Source organism: Chrysoperla carnea, chromosome X (assembly GCF_905475395.1).
Source record: "Chrysoperla carnea chromosome X, inChrCarn1.1, whole genome shotgun sequence".
Classification (NCBI taxonomy): Eukaryota; Metazoa; Arthropoda; class Insecta; order Neuroptera; family Chrysopidae; genus Chrysoperla; species Chrysoperla carnea.
The window spans coordinates 26,019,379-26,043,522 of NC_058342.1; the positions used below are offsets into that span (position 1 = coordinate 26,019,379).

The 24,144-nt window shown below is 30.1% G+C and overlaps 4 protein-coding genes across 10 annotated transcripts in view; 3 read left to right on the plus strand and 1 right to left on the minus strand.

Annotated features, from left to right (window-relative positions):
* The first annotated feature begins 898 nt into the window (after positions 1 to 898).
* LOC123302518 (KRAB-A domain-containing protein 2-like) lies at positions 899 to 3,422 on the plus strand. The gene is made up of 2 exons (XM_044885476.1): positions 899 to 1,118; positions 1,649 to 3,422. Exons 1-2 carry the CDS (start codon positions 973 to 975, stop codon positions 2,694 to 2,696), a joined length of 1,194 nt encoding a protein of 397 aa, XP_044741411.1. The 5' UTR covers positions 899 to 972; the 3' UTR covers positions 2,697 to 3,422.
* Positions 3,423 to 3,624: 202 nt separating this feature from the next.
* Positions 3,625 to 6,599, minus strand: LOC123302528 (translocon-associated protein subunit beta). The gene is made up of 3 exons (XM_044885498.1): positions 6,445 to 6,599; positions 4,916 to 5,284; positions 3,625 to 3,971 (listed from the first exon to the last, which is right to left on the minus strand). Exons 2-3 carry the CDS (start codon positions 5,282 to 5,284, stop codon positions 3,753 to 3,755), a joined length of 588 nt encoding a protein of 195 aa, XP_044741433.1. The 5' UTR covers positions 6,445 to 6,599; the 3' UTR covers positions 3,625 to 3,752.
* A 1,128-nt stretch (positions 6,600 to 7,727) lies between these two features.
* Positions 7,728 to 12,382, plus strand: LOC123302530 (BLOC-1-related complex subunit 8 homolog). The gene is made up of 3 exons (XM_044885501.1): positions 7,728 to 7,872; positions 8,647 to 8,824; positions 10,778 to 12,382. Exons 1-3 carry the CDS (start codon positions 7,824 to 7,826, stop codon positions 11,034 to 11,036), a joined length of 486 nt encoding a protein of 161 aa, XP_044741436.1. The 5' UTR covers positions 7,728 to 7,823; the 3' UTR covers positions 11,037 to 12,382.
* An 8,139-nt stretch (positions 12,383 to 20,521) lies between these two features.
* The window catches only part of LOC123302467, a 54,724-nt gene continuing 51,101 nt past the window's right edge, over positions 20,522 to 24,144 (plus strand). For all 7 annotated transcript variants that reach the window (XM_044885380.1, XM_044885382.1, XM_044885386.1 and 4 more), the window contains exon 1: positions 20,522 to 20,573. The gene's annotated coding sequence lies outside the window, so the exon portion shown is untranslated. The remainder of the gene's footprint in view (positions 20,574 to 24,144) is intronic.

A 24,144-nucleotide genomic window follows, 5' to 3' on the forward strand; every position in this document is an offset into this window, starting at 1 on the left:
TTTTCACAAAACTCTGTACTCTGCACTCTGTGGTAATTTTGATCCAAAATACAAAAATCGGATTTATTTGATGATTGCAGGAAGCATACCAAAAAAGTACCAAATAATCTTTTGACTGAATTAAATAAAATTAATTTATATATTTTTTTTCATCGATCATTGTCAATTTTAAAATGGACTGACCCTTTCATGAAATGATTTGATTATATTTCAAAATCTTGCGCCCAATACAGAGTGTACCAAAAAAAGCTTACACACTTTTTATCTGTGTATCTGTCTGTAACACCAGCTGTGTTCGATGTGTATTGTTAAATTCAAATACAAATTGTGTAGTTAATGGGCATAATATGTTCAAAAATTTTTTAATCAAATTTATTGCATTTTAGCTGAATTTTAACTGCTGTTATCAAAAGCATAAGAATATGTTCTATTAGTTAACCATAATATAATGGTATTGCTCAATAATTTTTTTAATTTTGATTTGCTTTAGAAAAGCAATTTTATTGGCATTTGGGTAAAATCGAAAAATTGCTTAACGATTTTCAGGCATTCAGTCAATTATGCATTGGCAACACTGTCAGATTGTTTGCCATTGTGATAAAAAATCGGAAAACTAATCGTTACAAGTGATATTTTTGTGCTTGATATACTAAAGAAAAGTCGCTTCCAAGCAGATTTTCTAGGGATTGCTGAAACGCTAAAATCGTCTCATAACCGTGATCTTCCGGGATAATTTTTCAAGGAATTTTGACCATCTTATGACGCAAACAAAGAATTGCGTGAAACTTCAGAGTCGTGTTGAAACTTCACTAGTGTATGCATTTTTTGACCACTCTGTAATACTCTAAACGCATGTTCATGTAGAAAAAAAAACAATCTTTTCATTAGATGACTAAACTGTCATTTAACCAGATCATGAAATTTTGTGATTGAAAAAATTTTTAATTAAAAATTGAACAACAATCAAAAGTTATGGCAACAGAGGAAAGTTGTGTCAACAAAGAAGAATTTTACAAAAAATTGGGAGAATTTTATCGTAAAAAACCCGGCAAAAAACCATATACAAGAAGTGAACAAGAAAAAATTAAATTAGAAATTGAGACAGCAAAATCAAAAAAGTGAGTATAATTTCATAGTTTTCGTTTTGAACTTTCATTTCAAGTCGAATAAAATAGCATATGAAAAATGTTCCATTAACATTACCCTAATATTTTCGAAAAGGATATGCGATATTCGCACCGTTCGTGAGTTTTATTGGAGGCGTTTCCATGGTAACGATACACTACTCAACTTACGTCAAATTTGCTCATATTACGAGATTTTGTAGATATCATCCTGATTAAAAGTCTCAATTGGTACGACGGTCAAAATGCAAACGTGTTTGAGTTATTGACTATGACCATAAGTTCGATTAACTCACTTCCTAAAATGCTTTGTCCTGAATGGCTGACTGACGGATACACGCACAACCTAAACTGGTAATCGTAGAGACCTGAAACTTGAAGGATGTGTTCTTTGTATGACGTATGATTTGTATGATTGATATTTGATTTAGACTTAGGCTAACTTCATATAAAAAAAATCAAATATTTCATCCAAAATTTCCCTGGCGCTTATACATCCTTAATAACAAATACATTTTTTTTAGAGGCCAAAAAGAACGTCGTGAATATTTCTTGCTACACACCTACGACGTGTACGAAAGAGATGGAAATTCATTTTTAATAAAAAAGAAACTTAAATTACAAAAAACGATTTACGTAATATGTTACGAAGATTTGTACGATCGTTTATACGAAACTCATGTCAGGATCACAAATCACGCTCGTCTCGATAAAATGCGTAAATATATCAACTCTCGAATGTCAATTCCACGACCGGCACTCAATATATTTCTAAAATGTTGTAAAGCTTGTGATATCATTAAAGAAACTCATCAGCCAAAGGTAAAAGTAATCCAACCATTAAAATATACTCGTGGACAAATCGATTTAATCGATTTCCAATCGTTACCCGATCACGAATATAAGTGGATACTTTTATACAAAGACATTAAAACAAATTTTATATTTTTACGGCCATTACAAACGAAACGTGCCTCAGAAACTGCAATTGAATTGTTAAAAATATTCTTAGAAACTGGTGCACCGAACATTTTACAATCATCTAATGGACCTGAATTTGTGGAACAAATTATTGAGGAATTACGTAGTTTATGGCCGGAATGCGTGCAAGTACGCGCTCGTCGCACACTTCAAATTGAACGTAGTGAAAAAAATATCGAAGAGTTATTACGCGCGTGGATAGCGCAGCATAAATTAATGCGTTGGTCTCTGGGTTTATATTACGTGCAATGGCAAAAAAATACCAATTTTACTGAAAATTCAAATAAATGCGCGTATAAAGCGTTGTTTGGTTGTGAACCTAAAGCTGGTTTTGGTTCGGATAATTTACCACAATCGATTTTAACGAAAATCAATGAAGAGGATGATTTACATTTGTTAAATTTACATAGTAATAATGACGGGAATAGTGCGGAAATTTCTGGAAATAATTATTATGAGCATCAATCAATAATAGTTGAAAATGTATCCCGTGAATTCCCTGTTTCTCGGGAATTTTCTGAAGATAATTATTATGAAAATAATAGTCAACCACTGGCCAGCCATATGTTGATTGGCCATATTTCCCGATAATTGTTAAGTTCCCGATGTGGGCAAAGAAGTTTTAAATATTCACCAAAAAAGATGGTTTTCATCCTGGACAATCCTAGCTACCTTGATACGGTACAATAATGCGAGATTTTCTTAAGCTTGACTTCGTTGCGAGAGTTTTGTAAGTTTGTCAAATTCTGGGGAGTATGAAAACGATGTGGACTAAGATTTTCTTTGAATTCGGAGCAAATTATACCTTTTAATTTCCTGTCAGTCTACATGGCAGAGTAAATGAGAGTAGATTGCGATTATCCAGCTTCTATGGACTATGAATAAGACGTGGATTCAGGGGGGAAGAAAATATTTTAAATGTTATACTAATTTGGAGAACATGAGACTGTAACCGAAGTACAGAATAAGCTCATAAAGACGATGGTAAAAGTTATTTACCAATTTTGGATCTGAGCCCTAATTTGGGCGCTATAGATATGACAAATATTGATAAATTTGTACATTCACTGAATACCATTCGATAACTAGTTCATTTCCGGTTGCCTGTCCGTTCGCCGACACGATAACTCAAAACCGAAATATCAAGCTGAAATTTATTATAGCGTGCTCAGGACGTAAAACGTGAGTTCGAGTTCGTAAATGAGCAACATAGGTCAATTAGGTCCGTAGGGCTCAACTTGTCAACCATTAAAGATAGACTCTGAATTCAGCCAACAGCAATGGATAAAAATATGTAAAGAAAATTATGTTTCGCAAATAAAAACAACAAAAATTTGATATAAAAAAAACCAACAGTTTTGTTTTATTTCAATGAAAGTCTTAAATTATATTTCACATTATTTCTACAGGTGATAATTTACGATTGCGCATGCGCATATATTATGATTTATAAATGTATCAGTTCCAGCACTTATTACAATGAAAAAAAAAAATGAAATACGTGAATATAGTTTTAGTCCATGAACACAAGTAATTTTAACAATTTCTTTTTTTTTTTACTTTACCCCACTGTCTCTTCCCTCCCCTTGTTCACACTTCAATCACATAGTGATTGTTTTATAAATAAATTAAATTTTTGTGCTATTTTCATTTAATCTTTGGACGACTTGCTTCACTTTTACTTGAGATAACATTTTCATACTTGATTTTGCTGGAGTACCATAGAGCGAACGGGATCACCAATGATGGGAGTGTCATAATGGCAAAAGTTAGCCAATCAACAACGTGTGATGAGAATTTTTTGTCGTAGTCTTTGAAGGCAACAATGGCACCTTCACCTGGTTCACTACTGACTGCGTATTGTTCCTGTAAAAAGAAAATATTCGATGAAATTCAAAATTATAATAGAAACTCGCTGTGCTCGCAAGGAGCCATCCCTATGACCCCTGCTGACCTTGGCTTCGCGTGGCAGAAAATAATATTCCATGAATGCCAAACTCGTATTTTTCTCACATGAATAAAAGTTAATGGAAAGCTTAAGATGTGTACGGCCCGTTTTTAGAGGATAGCGATTAATTTGAAGATTTTAGAAACCTTTTTAATTTGAAGTTATTAAGCGTCGATTGCAAAAAAACCGAACTCTCCGGCATTTATAAAAGAAATGGGTTAGTTTTGGGAATTTTTTCCCATTTTTGGAGGGTTGTGATGTGGGTAATGAAAATTCTCGAAGTACTCTGTTAATTTGACTTAAGTTCAGGTCGATTGATGAAAATTTCATCTTTCTAGCATGCATAGAACTGAAAAACGTAATTTTTGAAATTTTTGCCGATTTTCCGGGGGCCGAGATTTCGGCTCGATTGGTGAAAATCCCATCTTTCTATCATGTATGGAATAAAAAAATTAATTTTTGAGGGTATTTTTCCGATTTTCCGGTGGTTGCAGTTAAAAAGTTTAAGTTTTCCATTTAGTTTATCTTTCCCGTAGGTTTCAAGCAATTCCGCATCGAATGTCAAAAATCACACTTTTCTAGCATCTAGAAGTGCGATAGAATTTGTATAGATTCAGTCAGTCAGCTTCACTTGTGGATTTTTTCTTTACCAAATGCTTGCTGAGCGGAACTGTAAACACAGCATTAAACGCGTGTTATTGTGATGCTATTGTGTTTTTAGAATCATAACAATGAATCACATTAAATGTATATACAAGCAAACAATATCATTTTTGAGTGATTGTGGGGAGCAGTGTGGAAAGTGTATACGCGAGAAGTATTCTACTTTGTGGAAAATATGACTAAAAAAAGCTAAACATACCTCAGTTGATTGTTCAAAACGTTTATATTTAACTTCAGCAGCCGTAAAATTGAAGTAACCATATTTGATTGGACGTAACACCACAGTATGTGACACATTACTTTGTGGTGGAATTCGATCAAATCTTGCATTCAATTTACCAGCAACAGTTTCAAAAACTTCTGGATGGAAACCATGATCAGTGATTACAACATCTGTGGCAGCTGCGTTACCCACATTATACAACGTGTATTTTACAACTAAATCCATACTCTCAACCAAGTATTTGTTGAGGACATGTTTCGATACTAATAATTTTGCACCCGTCTCTTCTTCGTCGGCATGACATAAAGTTCCCAACAAGAGAACTATACACAATTTTACAAACATCTAAAAAAAAAAAAACAAAATTTTATTAGGAATTTTTAGTTTATTGCTTAGAGATAATATCATAGAGCTGAAAAGTCTCCGGCAAACGGTTTGATTGCAGTAGAGAGAGACAGATAAGATAGACGTGTATAGTTGTCTCCGTCTCTCTTATATGGTTGATTGTATTTACAAATATTATTGGCTGCGAGGCAGAGAGGGAAGAACGTCTATAGTTACTGTCCCTTTCTTCGTGGTCAAGAATTCACTTATTGAGTTTCCTATGTCTCTAAAGCTCTTTGGTATTATCTCTATGGTTTATTCTTTTAACGTATTTAGTTTGGCCATTAAATTCAAGTTCTTAAAACCATAAAGTATGTCCGAGTAAAGACCAAAGCGTTATAGTCTTCACCTCCCTTGCTCTCATCTAGCCCCTTTCCATAACACTCGAATTTTTTTACTATGAATTCTAACTATTTAGTCTTTGCTTTTAAAATAGAATTTTTCCGACGAAGCGGATAACTGCCAGTATCTTCATAGCCTATGTTTTATTTAGATGTATGAGGTATATTATTGTAAAGTTTCATTCAAATCTATTTGGTAGTTTTTGTGTGAAAGCATAACAATTGATTGAAAATCTCTTTATTTTGACAAATTAAATCCGCATAGATTAACAATATTTTAATTTCATCAATTGTTCTAAAAAAAAAGTGAGTTTATGAACTACCTTAAAATGTATTCAGTGTACGAATTACCTTAAAGTGTATTTCAAATTTACTGGACCATTAAATGTTCCTGGTTTAAATAAAATATTTTGCCTTAAATTACCTCAATAATTACAAAAAAACTAGCAAATCGAAGTTAAAGGCGACAAACTTCTTGTTTTTGGCTAAAATAATCTAGCATATAAAGAGAAATCGATCATGCCCAAAAAAATTTTAATATGATTTTGAAAAATTCATTTTATCTATAAATTTCCCAAATAAAAATATAGGACCGGTATTAATAGATGTGAACTTAAATATAATTTCGGTATTCGCATAAATTTCGATATTCCATAAAAATTTGAAAATATGTTAAATAAAATTATAATTTTCACGAAATAACCAAACAAAAATTTTTTTTTTAAATAAAAATATTGAATGAAAAACTAAATAAAATTCAATAAAAATTCGAATACTCACTGTTAAATATTAGAAATTAAACCAGATGTTAAAATTCACACAAACACACAACTCAAATAGATTTTTGATAAAGAGTCCACAATTTTGTATTTCATCCAAATCGAATGTGTTTTCTGTAATTATATTATTTATAAATTGCCAACAGTGACGGTATCGTTGCCACGTTATGTGATCCCGTGGAACTTTTCATTCAATTGATAATACTCATGCGCATAACACTTGGCCGTTGTGGATACAACCCTTAAGAGTCAGGCCAATCAATTTCTGATGAATTAAATTATTCGTTGTGTGCGTAGTGATTGTAGGGACAATAAAATCGATGCCAGCGCTTCCAGTGAAAAATTTTGGCGTTAAAGGAGGCTGTTATGATTAGTTTGTAATTCTTTACATGTTAATGTTATAGAAAATGTCAAATTAAAATTATTGAAAAACACTAATTAATTAAACTTAATGCATTAAAAATTGTGAAAATAAGAAATCAAATTGCACAAATATTATTTTTCAAATGTAAATTATCATAATATTATCATAATAAGTCATAAATGCAATCCATACAATTATATATACATCCATACAATTCTATAATTAAAGTAGTGTATCGTTACCATGGAAACTCCTCCAAGAAAACTCACACACGGTGCGAATACTAGAGCACTATTTTAAATTTTCTTTTGCATGAAATTTTAGAATTATTTCCATAAATTCCTGCATCAAAATTGCCTTTTTCTAATTCTTAAATTCATTTTTTTAACACAATCTAGTTTTCATGCATGATTTCATCTTTTTTTTGGAGCTTGGGGGAAATTTTTTGAGCACAGAACGTGTTTTCGAAGCATAAAATGGTAATTTGATACTAGTTATTGCTCTATTTCCTCTCAATTGAAGATAACAACAAATCTTTTTGGCAATTTAATCGGTTCAAAAGCGGTGCAAAGAAGTGGCGATGAAGTTGCATTAAGTAAAATTCCAAACTTAGTAGTAGGAATGTCAAACTTTGGGAGTGGACAGTAAGCCAAAAAAGAATCGATTCAAGATATTAAGATTTAATAAAAAAAATTATCATGTAAATTCTACTAAATTTAATCCAATATTTATGATAAATATTTCTACTTTACTAAAAACAGAAACTTCACTTTTATTATTTAAGTCTATTCAAGTAAATTTTTGGATATTTGTGATTTGAATGTTTTTTCGCGTTTTATACGAGAAAAGAAATCTTAAAAGTTTTTATTTTGATTTTCAGGGTGAAAAGTAAAAATAATAAATTTCTATCAATAAGTTTATAAACAATAGAAAATCTTATATGTCAAATTTTGGGAATATATGAATTTTATTGAATAATTTTGCAGAAATAGATTTTAATATTTAGATCAAAGAAAATGGCAACTTGGCAAAGTGATCCTGAATTGGAAAACAAAGTGAAAAGAGGTAAATTTATTTTATTTAAATTCTAACCTCGAAATATAATTTATGATTCTTTATGAGCTAAATATTTTTAAAATTAACAATTTTTTGCTAATATTTAATACTTAGCCAATTTTACGAAAGAAATTTGTTTTAGTATTTTTATTGTAGCTAAGTTAAGCTAATTATCCTTGACACTTACTTATCAAAAAGACCTTAGCAAATATTTGGAGTTTGAGGTTATTCGGACACTATTGTGTGTTTAGTGTGAGTATCACGTTAAGATAATTTGGAGTATATATTAAGCGTAACAGAAAAAGATCGTAGTTTTTTGAGCTTTTCTCCGATTTAATTAGCGTGAACGAAATCTTTTATTATTCACAGAACAGTGAATAACAATTTTAGCGCTTATTATGAAATACATTAATAAATAAATTCGTGGATCACAGGGTGAACGTAAGGGCCAAAAACCAACAGACCCGTACTAACTCGACCCCATTAGTACATGATCAAAATGCATTAACAAATAAATTCGTGGATCACAGGGTGAACGTAAGGGCCAAAAACCCACAGACCCGTACTAACTCGACCCCATTAAGGCATGATCATAATGCATTAACAAATAAATTCGTGGATCACAGGGTGAGCGTAAAGGCCAAAAACTCACAGACCCGTACTACACGATAGTGTCCGAATATCGTTACCGAATATTTAAAAGCTTACAATTTTTGAAAATTTGAGCTCGTAGTTTTTAAATTTAAACAATTGAAATAATGTGATAAAAAATATTTTTTTTAGCAACTGAAAGAATTTCTGAAAACATGCATATTGTGGCAAATGAACCATCGTTAGCATTTTATCGTTTACAAGAACATGTCCGAAAAGCGTTAACACCAATGGTGGATCGTCGTGTTGAAGTCACAAAATTACAATATGAGCTTCAAGGAAGATGTTATGATGTCGAATATGCCGTTAGGTAATATTTAAAAAAATTAGTGTTCGAAAAGTTTAATTTGCCTATTCAAAAATATAACCTACTTTCGGAGATTATTCCAAATTTGAAAGAAAATCTTATTTATGTTGTTCAATCGCAAAGTCAATCAAATATTTATATCTTTAAATTGTTTAATGTAATTAGGACCCAAAAAAAAATAAAAATTCAGCTCATTTGACGATAAGATGATAATTTTCTGGGACATCTCCTGAATAGCTCCGAAATAAAAATATTTCGTACAGGGTTTTGGCGGTATCTCAAAAAATATCCGCCCAATCAATAAAAAAATCCGATTTTTGTACTTTTTGGAACAAAATTACCCCAACTACCAGGTTTCATCAAATTTCAAATGAAAAGTTTTTTTTGTGATTTTCTCGATTTTTTCGAAGGGGTACTCCTTAAAATAAGTTTAAAAAATCGGCAAAATTATGTTGATTGCGATTTGGGTAAAAATTGTTTTCTAGAGTCATTTAAGCCTAAAAAAAAGAAAAATCGGGTCCCTTTGACGATTGTATGAAAAATTTCTAAAATATTCACTAAAAACGTATATGAAGGTTAACATTCCGGACCAATTTCTTCAGTTGATACCTCTGAAACTTGCCGTTAATTGAAAATTTAACCAAAGTTTTGTGTCTTTGGATTATTTCGAGTAAGTAAGACCCAAAAAACATAAAAATAAGCCCATTTGACGATAAGATGAATATTTTCCGAGAGATCTCCTGAATAGCTCCGAAATAAAACTTCTCGTACAAGGTTTTCAGGAGTACTTTTTTAGCTTTATCTCTAAAACTACCCGTTCAATCAATAAATAAACCACATTTCTGTACTTTTTGGGTTAAAACTACCTTATGTAATTTCATCAAATTTCGAATAAAAATTTGCTTTTGATTTTTTCAAAGGGGTACCGCTTAAGAAAATAGCAAAAAAACGGTAAAATTATTTTGTTTCCGATTTGGATAAAAATCGTTTTTTAGAGTCATTTTGAGTCTCAAAATGCAATAATCGGATCCCTTTGGCGATTAGGCGAATAATTTCTGAGATATTGACTAAAATCGAGTATGGGGGTTGATATCCCGGACCAATTTTTTCTACCGATACCTCAAAAACTTACCGTTCAATCTTAAAAACAACCAAATTTATCGAAATTATCTTATCTCCGATTTGGATAAAAATAGTTTTTTAGAGTCATTTTGACCCGAAACATGCAAAAATCGGGTCTCTATGATGAATGTGTAAATAATAATTTCTGAGATTCTGTTCATGGGTGTACAGAAGACAGGGGTGGTTAGAGGATCTGCCTCCCCCTCTGGTCTTGGATTTGTCATTGATTTAGTTGGCTAAATTCATGTGTTTATGCCAAAATACTATTGAATTTATGGAATTTTAAGGCCAAAATTATCTTATTTGCTCCTCTTAAACCAAAAATTGGACCATGGGCAGGGTATATCCACGCATTGACCCAAATATGTGTAGTATTGTTAGAAATGAACAAATTGATTAGAAAGTGTGCTTTTACTACTATCACCCACGCGCGCGCTTAAAAAGTTCGTCCAAGCTAATTCTAACGAAAAATGTATCTCTAAAACGGTGAGTTTTAGGAAAAAACGAGACAAAAAATGCTGAGAATAGCCCAAAATTTAAGATCTAATGACTGCTTTCTCAAATTTCATGAGTTTTCAGCAGAATTAGCTTGAGCGAACTTCAAAGCACACGCTCGCGTGAGCATAATAAAAGCACACTTTCTAACCAATATTCCTTTGTTCTACATACTCATACGAATATATTACGAATACGAATATCTCGAGCCGGGTTCTATATAAAGTCTCCATAGACTTGCAACTTTAAATGCTTCATTTCCTACAGTACAGTGTTATTTAAAAAAATAACTCGATTAGTTGTTAGTCCCTTATTTTATAATCGTTTCATCTTTTATAGTGCGCTGAAAGCAATGGACAATGCCGAATCAACATTGAAAAGTGTACAAGACATGTTAAAAAATGCAATATTCTTAAAACAACAATTAAAATATGAAGAAGCACGGCGTAAAAAACCAGAAACAAATTCTGTATATAAACGTTTATCAGCACACATAACATTAGATTTACCTGAATTACCGGAATTATCCGATGTTGTACGAGAAACAGCAAATCGTGTTGAGTCTATGATGTCAAATGCAAGACATAACAATACTTAAAAAGCGATCTTTCTCAAAAATCATGTTTGCTCAGCATTCTTTTCAAAGCCTTTCTTGTGATTTTAGGAAAAATATTTTATAAATTTATTGTATTTTGTTCATCAAATTGTGCTGTGACAATTAATCTCAATGATTTTTTGGCTCAAAGAAAATAAATTCTTAATTTTCTGCATACACAACTAGTAGTAAATTTACAAGAAATTGGAAATGCTTCAAGCTAATGTATGAGGATCGGTTCAATCCCATTACTGATTAAATCCTTAGATTTATCTTCGGTATGAATTCGTTTATGATTTATAGCAGCCCAACATCAGCAAATATAGAGTTTCACAAAAATAAAAAACAAGAAGAAGAAGATTTTGGAAATGCTTCTAGACAATGGATTAGAACCGGTTCGATCTCATTACTGATTAAATCCTTAGATTTCTCTTCTTTACGAATTCGTTTATGATCTATATATAACATCAGCAAATATAGAGTTTCACAAAAATAAAGAACAGAAGCAGAAGATGTTGGAAATGCTTCAAGGCAATGGATTAGATCCGATCCGATCTTATTACTGATTAAATCTTCAGGTTTATCTTCGGTATGAATTCGTTTATGATATATTGTAGTGCAACATCGGCAAACCAGCAAAAATCGACGTCAAAAAATAAAGAACTTTCCAAGAAGTTAAAAATGCTTCAAGGCAATGGATTAGAACCGGCTTGACTTCATTACTGATTAAATATTTAGGTTTATCTTCGATATGACTTCGTTTATCATCAAAAATAGGGATAATTAAAATAATGAACTTAGCAAGAAGTTGGAAATGCTTCGAGGCAATAAAATTAGAATAATCGGTTCAATATCATTGCTGATTAAACCTTAAGATTAGTAGCCCAAAAGCAGCAAAAATAAAGGTAAAAAAATAATAAACTTAGCAAGGAGTTGGAAAACTTTCGAGGCAATGGATTATAACCGATTCAATCCCATTACTGATTAAACCTTTATGTTTATGTTTGGTATGAATTCATTTATGATTTATTGTAGCGGAACAGGAGCAAAAATAACGGTAAAAAAAATAATGAACTTAGCAAGAAACTGAAAATGCTTCGAGGCAATGGATTAAAATCGATTCAATCCATTTACTGATTAAATTTTAAGACTTATCTTCGGTATGAATTCATTTATGATTTATTGTAGTGCAACATCGGCAAACCAGCAAAAATCGACGTCAAAAAATAAAGAACTTTTCACGAAGTTAAATACATCTCTCTCTAAAAGTTATTCTAACTGTACCTAAAAATTTTGGCTAATTTGATGAACAATTTTGATTGTTAAAAAAATGTGTTTGTGATATTAGTAAAATTTCTGTTAACCTTTTTGTTTGTATATTTTTGCTGTACATGTTAAAAAAATTTATTGGTTAATAAAAATATTCACTCGTTTGAATTTATTACCTGAGATAATTAGTTTTTTTTTTTAATTCTCATCTCCGACGCAAAAGGAGGCTAAGTTTTCGAACGAAATGATACAAATTTCAGTGCGAGATTTTAAATCCAGAAATGACAATTTAGATAGTACAAATGTTCAAATGAGCTATTGAGGTTTCAAATTCGATGATTTTTCGCAGAGATACAGCTGTTTGAAATTTTGGTAAAATTGTAGACTTTTTTTGCCTATAATACTTTTGATAATCTAATTTATTATTTCACTAGCCTATTTTCTGTCACTTATTTCAAATGTGCTAGCTAACAACGAAAACTATACCCAAGATCTAAGAATGTAATGCACCGATTTGGTTTTCAATATACAATTTCATACCTGTAATAAAATTGCCTATACACAATAAATAGAAAGTAAATTATATTTTGTATCATTTATGTATTATTTCTTTAGCCTGTTTTAAGGCACAGGTACCGTCCTGTAGAATTCCTCACGGGTCAGGTAGTATTCAGATATTGTATTAAATTTCGTCCTAATTTGGGAAAAAATTTCTAAGGGAGTCAAATCTAAAGGAGTAAGAAAATGATAATAAAACAAGTGAAAACAAACAATTGACTGAGTTAACTGTTGTAATACCATGTACAGACAGTGTTGATGACCCAATCGTTTGTTTTTTTACGTCATGTAAATAAAGATAGATATCCACTCTTAGGTAGCCACACACATGTAACTGATATTTGCACCTAATTTGCGTCCTCGCGGTTAAACAGTGATGTTTACGAAAAAATGTTTCATACAAAAGTTGTTTATTTTTTTATAAGGAACATTTTTTACATTTAAACTTTTGTTCTATCTATAACGGTTTACAAAATGGGTCCTACGGATCCAAGACCCAACTGACCTATGTTGCTTATTTATGAACTCAACCTTACTTTTTACGTCCTAAGCACGCTATAAAAATTTCAACTTGATATCTTTTTTTGTTTTTGAGTTACCGTGTTGACAGACGGACAGACAGACAACCGAAAACGGACTAAACTTAATATACCTTGTATATATTTCATATAAATGGTATAAAAAGTCGAATATACATTTTTGTTCTGGTTTGGAGTTAATGCACTGTTTACAATAAATTGGACCTAAAAAGAGGTTGATTATTGGCAAAAATTCAAATGTCGCGGTCAAATTTTTCAATTTTATTTTTTGTAAATCAATAAAAATAAACCAAATAAAAATGAACATTTTTGAATTTGAATAAATATTCAATCGCGTGTATTTTAGTACTTAGAACTTATAATTAGTTAACTTAGGGCACAACAGTTAGGGTCACATGTTGTTTTATATGTACCTATATGTGAGAGTGGGGTCAATTACCTATATAGACCTAGTCCATTATGTAATATTTTATATAAACACTTATGTTATGTATACTAAGAGACAGCAAACCCGTTGAAAAAAAACTTCGGAAAAAAACATGATTATTTGACTATTGGATAAGCTGTTTACGAAATATCGCCTAAAAACTTGTTTTAAAAAGGTGTCATAGACGATGCGAAGGGGGGGAGGGGGCAAGTACGGGAAGCTGCTCTTCTCTAGAGATTCACAAAAATGGATCAAAGCACCAATTTGATTGAAAAAAGTAAAATTCTTCTGAATTCAAAATTTCAGTTATCGAATGGGTTATTATGAAACTAAAATTAATGAAGGCACCTACAAATTTCCAACTCACCATCGTTTATAGTTACTTAGGCTTTTATTGTACTAAAAAGTAGAAAATAATTTTATCTATGAGTCACTCATACCCGACTATTTGTAACACAGCTTGAGGCGCTTAATATCAAGAATGAATCGAAAATAATTAAGCATGTGGAGTAGATGAGGCGTTCTGAATCATTTTTGATATTTTAAATTGAGCGCCTCGAGCTTTTACGAATAGTCGGGTATGAGTGACTCATAGATAAAATTATTTTTTACTTTTTAGTACATATAAAAGCTTGTCCCTAATCATCATGCAAATTAATAAGCAGATCTTTAAGTTTTAAGTTATTTTGGAACATGGAATTTCACACATGGGATATTCAACACAATTGTATATACATATGGGTTCATATATCAATTAGATGTAAACTTTTCGAGTAGTGCTTTTACATGGAAATTGAATATACACTGTTTGAATATACAAGATTTTGGGATTATTATTTCAAAATAGATTTTCATTAAATTATTTGCAATATATTAAACCGCATTATCCACTTTGATTTCCCTGGAAAATTATATTATTTGTTTCTATATATATCTGAAATTATTAATATCAGAAATGAAATATATGTATAAATAATAGATCGAAAAATTTTGGGATTAAATTACTAATTACAGCCAACATATTTCCTGGAAAATTATATTATTTGTTCCTAAATTATACCTCATAGCTTTTAAATTATGAATAACATATATGTATAAATAATAGATCGAAAAATTTTGGGATTATATTACAAATAATAGTCCAGTATCGGGCTATCTCGATTAGCTACCCAAATCAGTGTAATAGAATATTAAAATCGTAAAAATCTCTCTTAATATTGGTAATTATTATCGGTATACTTTTTCTTATCAAAGGCAATCCCAGGCAATTGTTTTATAATGGATGATTTTTATCATACCTTGTTTTTAAGAAAAAATAAATCAATCAAAATTCAGTGGGTGACGATTTTTCTGGACTTGATTACATTTGCAATTAGTCCAGGGTTAAATGAAGGTCAGTAAACATGAGAAAATTTCAATGAGCAGATAGTTTTAAAGCAAACATGTCCCAAAAAATTACACGAATGTAATGTATATTGCCTATAATACTAGTATAGATCTGAGTGATTATATTTTCATTACTAAGCACCACCGCTAGTAAAATATTTTCTTATAAAGATCCTTACTAAAAATGCTTGGAAAATTTATAATACAATTAAATACGTAAGTAGTTTCTCTTGGGTCGTGGGTTCGATGTTCTTAGAGGCATGTGTACTCATGCCAGATAAAATATTGTCTTAAAATTATCAATCTCTTTGAAATAAAATGAGGTTTCTATTCTGAAGTATCTACAAAAGTTCAAAATTATGTACTAATTGTATTTACAATCAAGTATTTAAATTTTATATTGATAAAAACAAAAGAATGTTATATGTCAAAATACATTTTTAAATTTAAACCTTGTTAATATCCCTTTTAGGTGAAATCAAAAATTTAATAATAAACATTATAATTAAGCATAAGTTTTATAGCCACCGGAAGGGTTAAATTAAAGTTTTAGTGTCTCTCGCAGAAGAAAATCTTACCTATGTGGTAAAGTTTTCATTTATTTATTTTATACCTACATATTTTTCGGTTTTTTGAATTCGATGTACTTTTGAGATGTCGTATTTTCAAAACTTATTACCAGCCCTGCAATTATTTAAATAACGAATTAATCAGCAAGTAAATTTTATGAAATCTGGTTAAATCTGATAACAAAACTGCATACATAAGCGGCCCATAACAGGTGGATAGCATTGTTTATAAATACAACTACTTTAATTAGCTTGATTCTGGGTAGTGTATAGTTCGACCAGTTTTATCAATATTATCTTTCAAATATTCATTATTATTACACTATGTCATTCAGTATATAATATTTTAGGTCATTAGACCTAAATAGGCTAAATCAATTTCGGGATGAAATGCTTATATCGACAAGCGAGTGTAAAGATACGCTGTTGAGTCCTGCTTAGAAGGTAAAATACATTTTTCAAACTATACAAATATATTGTATTTTGAATAATAAAAAACGTTTTATTAAGGGGTCCTATAAATTATAGAAAATAAAAAATTGACCTTCAAAGAATATTGTAACATCTTTCCCCGCAGCTTTAATATAAAACAAGTGAAAACAAACAATTGACTGAGTTAATTGTTGAAATACCATGTATAGACAGTTTCGATGAGGCAATCGTTTCTTTTTTGACGTCACGTAAATAAAGAAAGATTTCTACTCTTATAGCCTCACACACATAACTGATATTCCTATATTAATACATACTACAAAATTTTCACTTAATTATCGCCCTCGTGGGTAAACAGTGATATTTAAAAAAAAATGTTTCAAACAAAAGTTGTTAATTTTTTTATATGGAACATTTTTTACATTTAAACTTTTGTTCTATCTCTAACGGTTTACAAGATGGGTCCTAAGGACCCAAGACCAAATTGACCTATGTTGCTCATTTACGAACTCGACCTCACTTTTTACGTCTTAAGCACACTATAAAAATTTTAGCTTGATATCTCTTTTTGTTTTTGAGTAATCGTGATGACAGACGGACAGACGACAGACGACAGATGACAGATAGACAGACAGGCATACGGAAATGGACTAATTAGGTGAGTCTACGAAAACCTAAGCCAAAATTTTTTTCGTAGTATCAATATTTTTAAGCGTTACAAACTTGGGACTAAACTTAATATACTATGTATATTTCATATACATGGTATAAAAGTACCATATTGGATAAATTTTTGGAGAACTTTGATATATTTTACTGTTTATCACATTTATTTTTTAAATTTTAAAATTGGCGTTGAAAATTTTTATGTAAGTTTAGATAGTACCTAAGGAGTGCCTATTGGAGCTGTAAATTACATGCATCTCCATCTCTTTATATCGAAACAAACTGAACTAGAAGATTGGAAATTTGTACGTGATTTAAATTAGTGTCTAGAAATTATACTTCCCAGCACTTCACCAATATCTGTCGGGTGTTTTTAAAAAAATTGATAGTTCAAATTAAAATAATTAACTCAGTCAACCTAAAAATACTTTCGATGAGAAAGATAATAAACATATGATGCTTAATTTTCATCTACGGATCCACCAAAAAGTATCGAATCCACTTCGTTTCGTATAATATTGGCCTGTTTAGTATTCAACACACCTGTTTAATACGGAAATGTTTGAAAAGCATACGCTGCCACTGGTTGACGATCAAAAAGCGATACTAAACCCCTCTATATTTAATTTTATTTATTTAGTAACAATTTGTAAATCACTACGATCTGTCACTTGATTACAACAAACCTAACGTAAATTTTTATGAAAATATTGAAAATTAATGAAAAATTATCAAAACTTTATGAACGTAAGTCCACTGTTTTATTGTTTACAATGAATTTTCATTTAATTACGAACATATTCATTCTAATTAATTAAAATGAATGGTTATATTCGAATAAAAATTTATGAAATTTATTTGACATAATGTGTATTTCGACAAAAATAATACTGACGATCAGAATTTTAACATATTTTTATAAAATTCAACAATAAACATTGAATTTGTGTTTCAAGTTCAAAATAAAATCAAGTTTGTTTCAACCAAATATGGTTGAATTGATATATTTTGACCAAATTTGGTAGTTGTATTTTTACTTTTCATCTGCGTCGATAAAACAAAATATTTTTCGAAAATTTCGTGTTTAAACAATAATAAAATTGTGATGTATAAAATTACAGTGAAATCTGTTTGGAAATTTTTCTAGATAAGATTATTTAATAGTGTTGTTTATTTTTGGTTTTATCAAGAATTCGTGATTTGAAAATTTTTTATGTGTCTTTTTTCAATTCATTATTTGTGGCTGGTATAAGAAATCAAAAATTTTCAGTGAAACTATTTTTTGTGGTTTTATTAGCTAGATTATACAGATCAAATTTCGGTTTAATTTGTTTTAAATTACTTTCTTCTTATAGTAGAGAAAGTACATATGATTTTTTTTTAAATTTTATGGGTATGTAATTCATCTCGATTTAATTAAATTAATTAGTAATTTAACGCGGTTAGATTTTGAATTTTAATCGTGCGTAAAAATATTAATTGTTTTAACATATGATAAAGTTTTTTATTGAATTTTGCTCAAATTACGCGTGTTTCGATTATTTGAAAGATTATTTATTTCAGTATTTGAGATAATTCTTAGTTATGAATTTTAAATATTCAGAAGTTATTATTTCGATTAAAAACGGGTTTATCGTTAAAAATTTTGATAGGTAAATAACACTTTTTGATAATGACTCATACATTTGTTGATCTCAAAGTTTAACGAAATTTTATAGATTGTAGATTTTTGTATCTTTCTTATATCTCGATTTTTCAAAATCGTATTTTTCGACATTAAATATTTTCCGATTCCTTAAACTTACAAATAAACGCGTTTAATTGTTAAAATTTTAAATAGTTTTTGTATTATTAGATGTGAGATTAGATTTTGTTTATTATGAGTCCAAACCTTTTTTGTTTAATCGAAAAAAATTCTAATAAAAATGAGGGTGATTTTTTAAGAAGCTTTAATTAGTATTACGCTTGAAAACTTGGAACTGAATACCTTCCTTCAGTTCAAATATTAAATAATTAAGAATCAATTTTTCTGCCATTATCGAAAATTTTTAACGTGGAATGGATATTTCGATTTCATTTCGACATCAGCAAGAGTCAATTGTGCAATTGTGTCTCCGATTTGGATATTAATCGTTTTTTATACACATTTTAACCTAAAAAATACAAAAATCTGGCCCCTTTGACGATTGGACAAATATTTTCTGAGATATTGACTAAAATCGTATATAAGATTTGACTTCCGTTCATGAGCGTGCTGAAAGGAGGGCAGGTTAGAGCAACTGCTCATCTCTCCTAGACCTGGATATGCATTGATTTAGTTGGCTAAGTATGTGTTTGCCAAAACATACTTAAATTCAAGAAATTTTTATACCAAAAATATCTGATTTGCCCTTCTCTGACCCAAAAATCCCTGTGTTTCCTTCCCTTTTTATTAGGAAACAAAAGATGTCTTACATGCTTTTTTATTATTTTGGTGATTCAAAGGTGAAGTTTTAACACCTTTCAAACATTTAGAGTTTTAGATTTTCCGATTAATAGGATAGACAGCTTTTCAGTTCCTGACATGTTAGCACCCAGAAGTATTGTAACGCACGCTTTACTAAGTTTTTCGCCATGACAGAACTCACCTTTTAATATGAAAGTTTTATCTGGTAGACATTCATAAAATAAACCCGCTTTGTCTGCGTTAAAATTATCATCATTAAAAATAAACCAATAATTATGCAGAAAAACTGGCAGGTTTTCAATTCATTGGCTACATCAACAGCGTTACTTTCTCCTCAAATTTCTTTGAAAATTATATCGTTTCTTTTTTTAAACCAATTGCTGCTACAAAAATTATGAAAACCGAACCTTCGCGCCAAATCTTGTGCCTTTTCTTTAATCATCGGAACGTTTTTGTTACGAAATTGCTTGACTCATGCTAGCAAACACTGTTAAAGTTCAGGATCCTCCCTTCAGGAAGCTCCTTCAGAACATTGTGATTGAATTTTATTCTCATTCTGAATTATTCTACAAAGAGTAGAATTTGCCACACTAAATTCGACACAGACTTCATCGACACAGTCTTCCCACTTTCATAAACGGATATTAACTTCAGTTTTGACTGATCAAGATTTGATCCTTCGTTTCGGCCGAGTAATTGTGGCTTAAAATTAGTGCGGAATTTGCAGGTAGAATAAGAATAAGTAAGTAAACAATCGAAACGATGTTATCTCAGTTCTCAGTTACAGAGGTTAATGCATATAAAATTCACTCGCTGTCTCAGTTATAGAGATAACTAAGACGATTAAATCGAAAGAATGAATCCCAGGTTAAGAGGTTTGCTTCGTCCCACTAACAAAGGTAATTTAGTGCCAAAGTGTTGGGATCTCAGCATGAGTTATGGAGGTTTCTCACTTATCCAGGTCCCACTTAACCAAGTTCCACTGTATATATATTTTTTGATGGTGTAAACTGATCTGTGATCATCCTTATAATTAAAATGACTCACAGTCACTTTGTATCTGTTTGAAAATAAAGTAATTAATATGTGAAATGCATTCATTATAATTTATGACATAACTTATAATGACTCATCTTATGTAAGGGCAGGCAATATGATATAATAATAAAATTCAATTAAATTTGTTTTTGTTTCAGATCGAATTCAATTAATAAATATACAAAAGTTTTTATCCGGCAAAATAAGCAGGTAATGTTAAAAAAAATGTATATTTATTTAGTTTTTAAGAAATACAATAGATGGCGTTACTATGCCATGTTTGATGAAAGGCATCTTTGATCTATGGACGATTGCTTTATAGCTAGACAAAATTCGCTCATTTTTTTTTATGAATTCTCACTCATGAATTTTTTACGTATTTAAGGATGTACGAGCATCAAAGAAATTCCTATATATTATAAATGTGAAAGTAAGGATGTTTGTTTGTTTGTTACGCTTTCACGCATAAACTAGGGATTTGTTTTTAATGAAACTGAACAGCAATATAGCTCATACATCAGAATAAAACTCGAGCTATAATTTACAAAGATATATTAAAAAAAAATTAAATTTAATCTGACATATTTACTATTTTAAATTTTTACAGAATGTATAGTTCAAAATAATGATCACAGATGGAGCCAAATGGTCATAATTTTGAACCATAAATTAAAGATTTCTGTAAAAATTAAAACTAGTAAATGTCAAACAATTCATGGCTATCTTTTCTGATATACTTAATGAAATATGACTATTTTACAATTTAAAAAATTTGAAAACTGCATATCTTTTAGACGCGTAAATCAATCCCTTCAAGTGTTATGGAAGGGGGACGAGATTAAGGGAGGTGGAGGCTATAAACGGTGGTTTTTACTTTTCGATTTTTTCATAAGAAGTTGGACTAAGTCTAAATCAATTCTGAAAATTTTAAAGGGGGTTGCCCGACTATTTACATAAATAAATGACTTCAAAAGTAGGCATATTTAACATAGGACTTATGGGAAAACGGTAGATGGATGATATGTTTTCATAAATTTCTCCAAAACTAGTCGGTGGAAATTAAAAAAAAAAAAAACTACAGTGCAACCTTAATATAACGAACCTCAATATAACGAATTCCTCGATTTAACAAATTTTTCGCAATCCCTTTGAATTGTCCATAAGAGTCAATATAAAATATACCTCTACATTACGAATATTTTTTGCGAACAGCCTCTTTATAACGAATTTTAGACAAGATAAAAAATTTAAATACCTCTAAATAACGAAATTCGTCAATTCAATACCTTTATATAACGTATAAAGTCCCAGCCACCAATATATGACAGTTAGTATGCTCCATAGTATGTAATTCATGTCGCGAGAGGTTCCGACACTTTTTTCCTCTTTATAACGAATTTTAGACCAACTTAACCTCAATATAACAAACCTCAGTTTAACGAATTACTTGATATAACGAATATTTACTGGTTCCCTTCAGATTCGTTATATCGAGGTTCCACTGTATTAAAAATTGTGAAAATTAACATGATTTTTAGAGTACCTTTGAATATGAGTACCTATAAAATATTGAAATTTCAAATCGATAGGGTAAAGGGTATAATCGTAGTGCTTGAAATTCAAATGCAACTTTAACCATTCTTTTCTGGAAAATGGCTTTTCTTTATAAATATTTGTTTCCGCCGATGAATATTGTCTTAAAGATGAAGAGGAGTCTTAAAATAATTATAAAGTTTCACGCCCTTGAAAAATGAGTGAAGAACCGTCTTAAGAACATTTTGTCCACTTGACATTAGCATAAAAATGGCGATCGATCTTACCCATATATAAATTTAAGTTAATAAATCATAAATAAGATTAAGTAAAAACCAATGTTTTAAAAAACGTGTCAAAAACAATACTTATTACATCTTCAATAAAAAGACGGTACACTTCATTTTGAAAATATAATAATAAATATTAAAAAATTAATAATAAAATTCAATTATTTTTATAAGAACGTGACTTTGAATAAAAATTAAAATTCATTATTCAAAGGGGATTTGTAAAAAGACCCGCAAATAGATTTTAAGTAAATATAAGAGAACTAGATAACTGTAATATACATGTTAGCCTAGGAGCTGACATACTATTTTATGTAAAAAATCCAAAGCGCCAGATGATTGGGCAATATATTTTACAAGCTTTTATTTAGTCTCACCTGTCCCGTTGTCTGTCTGTAATCAAATCTTGCAAGTCAAATTTGATCCACTTCGCGGTTTCCGATTGAGATGAAATTTTGCATGCACATTTAGTTCGGATGACAATGCATGGTAAGGTTGTGGCATCCTGTGGCATTTTCCCATCGATTCCACTATATTTGATATATATACATTTTTTTTAGTCTTAAATAAAAAATTTTAATAAAAAATACTTTTTAAGGGACAAGCTATTGTACTAAAAATACTTTTTATGTCCTGAGCACGCTGTAAAAATTTCAGCTTGATATAATTTTTTGTTTTTGAGTTATCTTGTTGACAGACAACGTGCAGACAAAGCGAAAATGGAATACTTAGATGATTTTATGAACACCTATACCAAAATTTTGCTCGCAGCATCAATATTTTTAAGCGATAAAAACTTGGGACTAAACTTAATATACCATGTATATATTTCATATATACATGGTATAAAAATAAACAGGTAAATTTTAATATAGAAAATCTTTTTTTTTCAATTTTTGGGCTACCGTTCCATTTTTTATATCTGACGCCGTATGGCCAGTCCAGCACGCTTTTAGATCTTTGGGCGTTGAGCGTTTAACCAAATTTGGTCCGATACAAAAAAGTTTAAAATAAAAACGTCGTAGCAATAGGGAATATTCATGTATTTTTTTAAATATTTTTAATTCATTGTTTACACCGTTATAACATAGTAAAAAATATAAATACTGTTTAAAAACTGTAATTAAGTGTAAAAAAATATTTAAAATAGAGATTAATTTTTGAGATGTTTAAACGCAGTGCTTTTGGCGCTCTCTGTAAATGACGTATTAATATGTGATCTGTCAATTGGTGACAGTTCAATGTATAATTTAAACACGTTATTATAAAGTTTTCTAATAAAAAGCCGTAGAATAATATAACTCAATGTAATACCATACAAAATATAAGTAATTTATACCATACAGTCAACAAATCTGACAAGCCACATACTATGACGTCACGTCCGTTTTAAAATTTAAATTTCCGTTTTACAAATTTGAATTTCTCTCAATGAGTTTGTACTATTATTAATTAATTTTAAGTAATTTCAAAGATATTAATTACTAAAATAATGGTTTAGTTGAAATATCCTGCCCATAAAGTTATGGAAAAAAAATAATTGAACCAAAAAATTTCATGAATATACCTTATTCTAAAAGGAACGGTTCTTCTTAACATTTACACAAAATTGTATTCCATTCCGTAAAAAAATGTGTTTACGGACATTCTACCTTAAGTTAAGAATTCCTGTGTATTGTAACCATACCACCATGTATTTTTTGTTAGTAAAACTCTTAGTTTTACTAAACTAATTATCTATGCGTTGAACCCTAAAGTTAGAATGAGTCATGTGTCAGTGTAGACACAATAAAACAATAAAATTCGTGATCTCTGTCTTCGATTAACGAAAAAAACTTACCATTCGAGCTTTTAGATGCATCATCTAAATTTATTGTAAAATAGGAAAATTGTCTGATATATTGAAATAATAGAGGAAGGTGTAGTACCTTGATATCTAGAATCAAAATTTACATTTA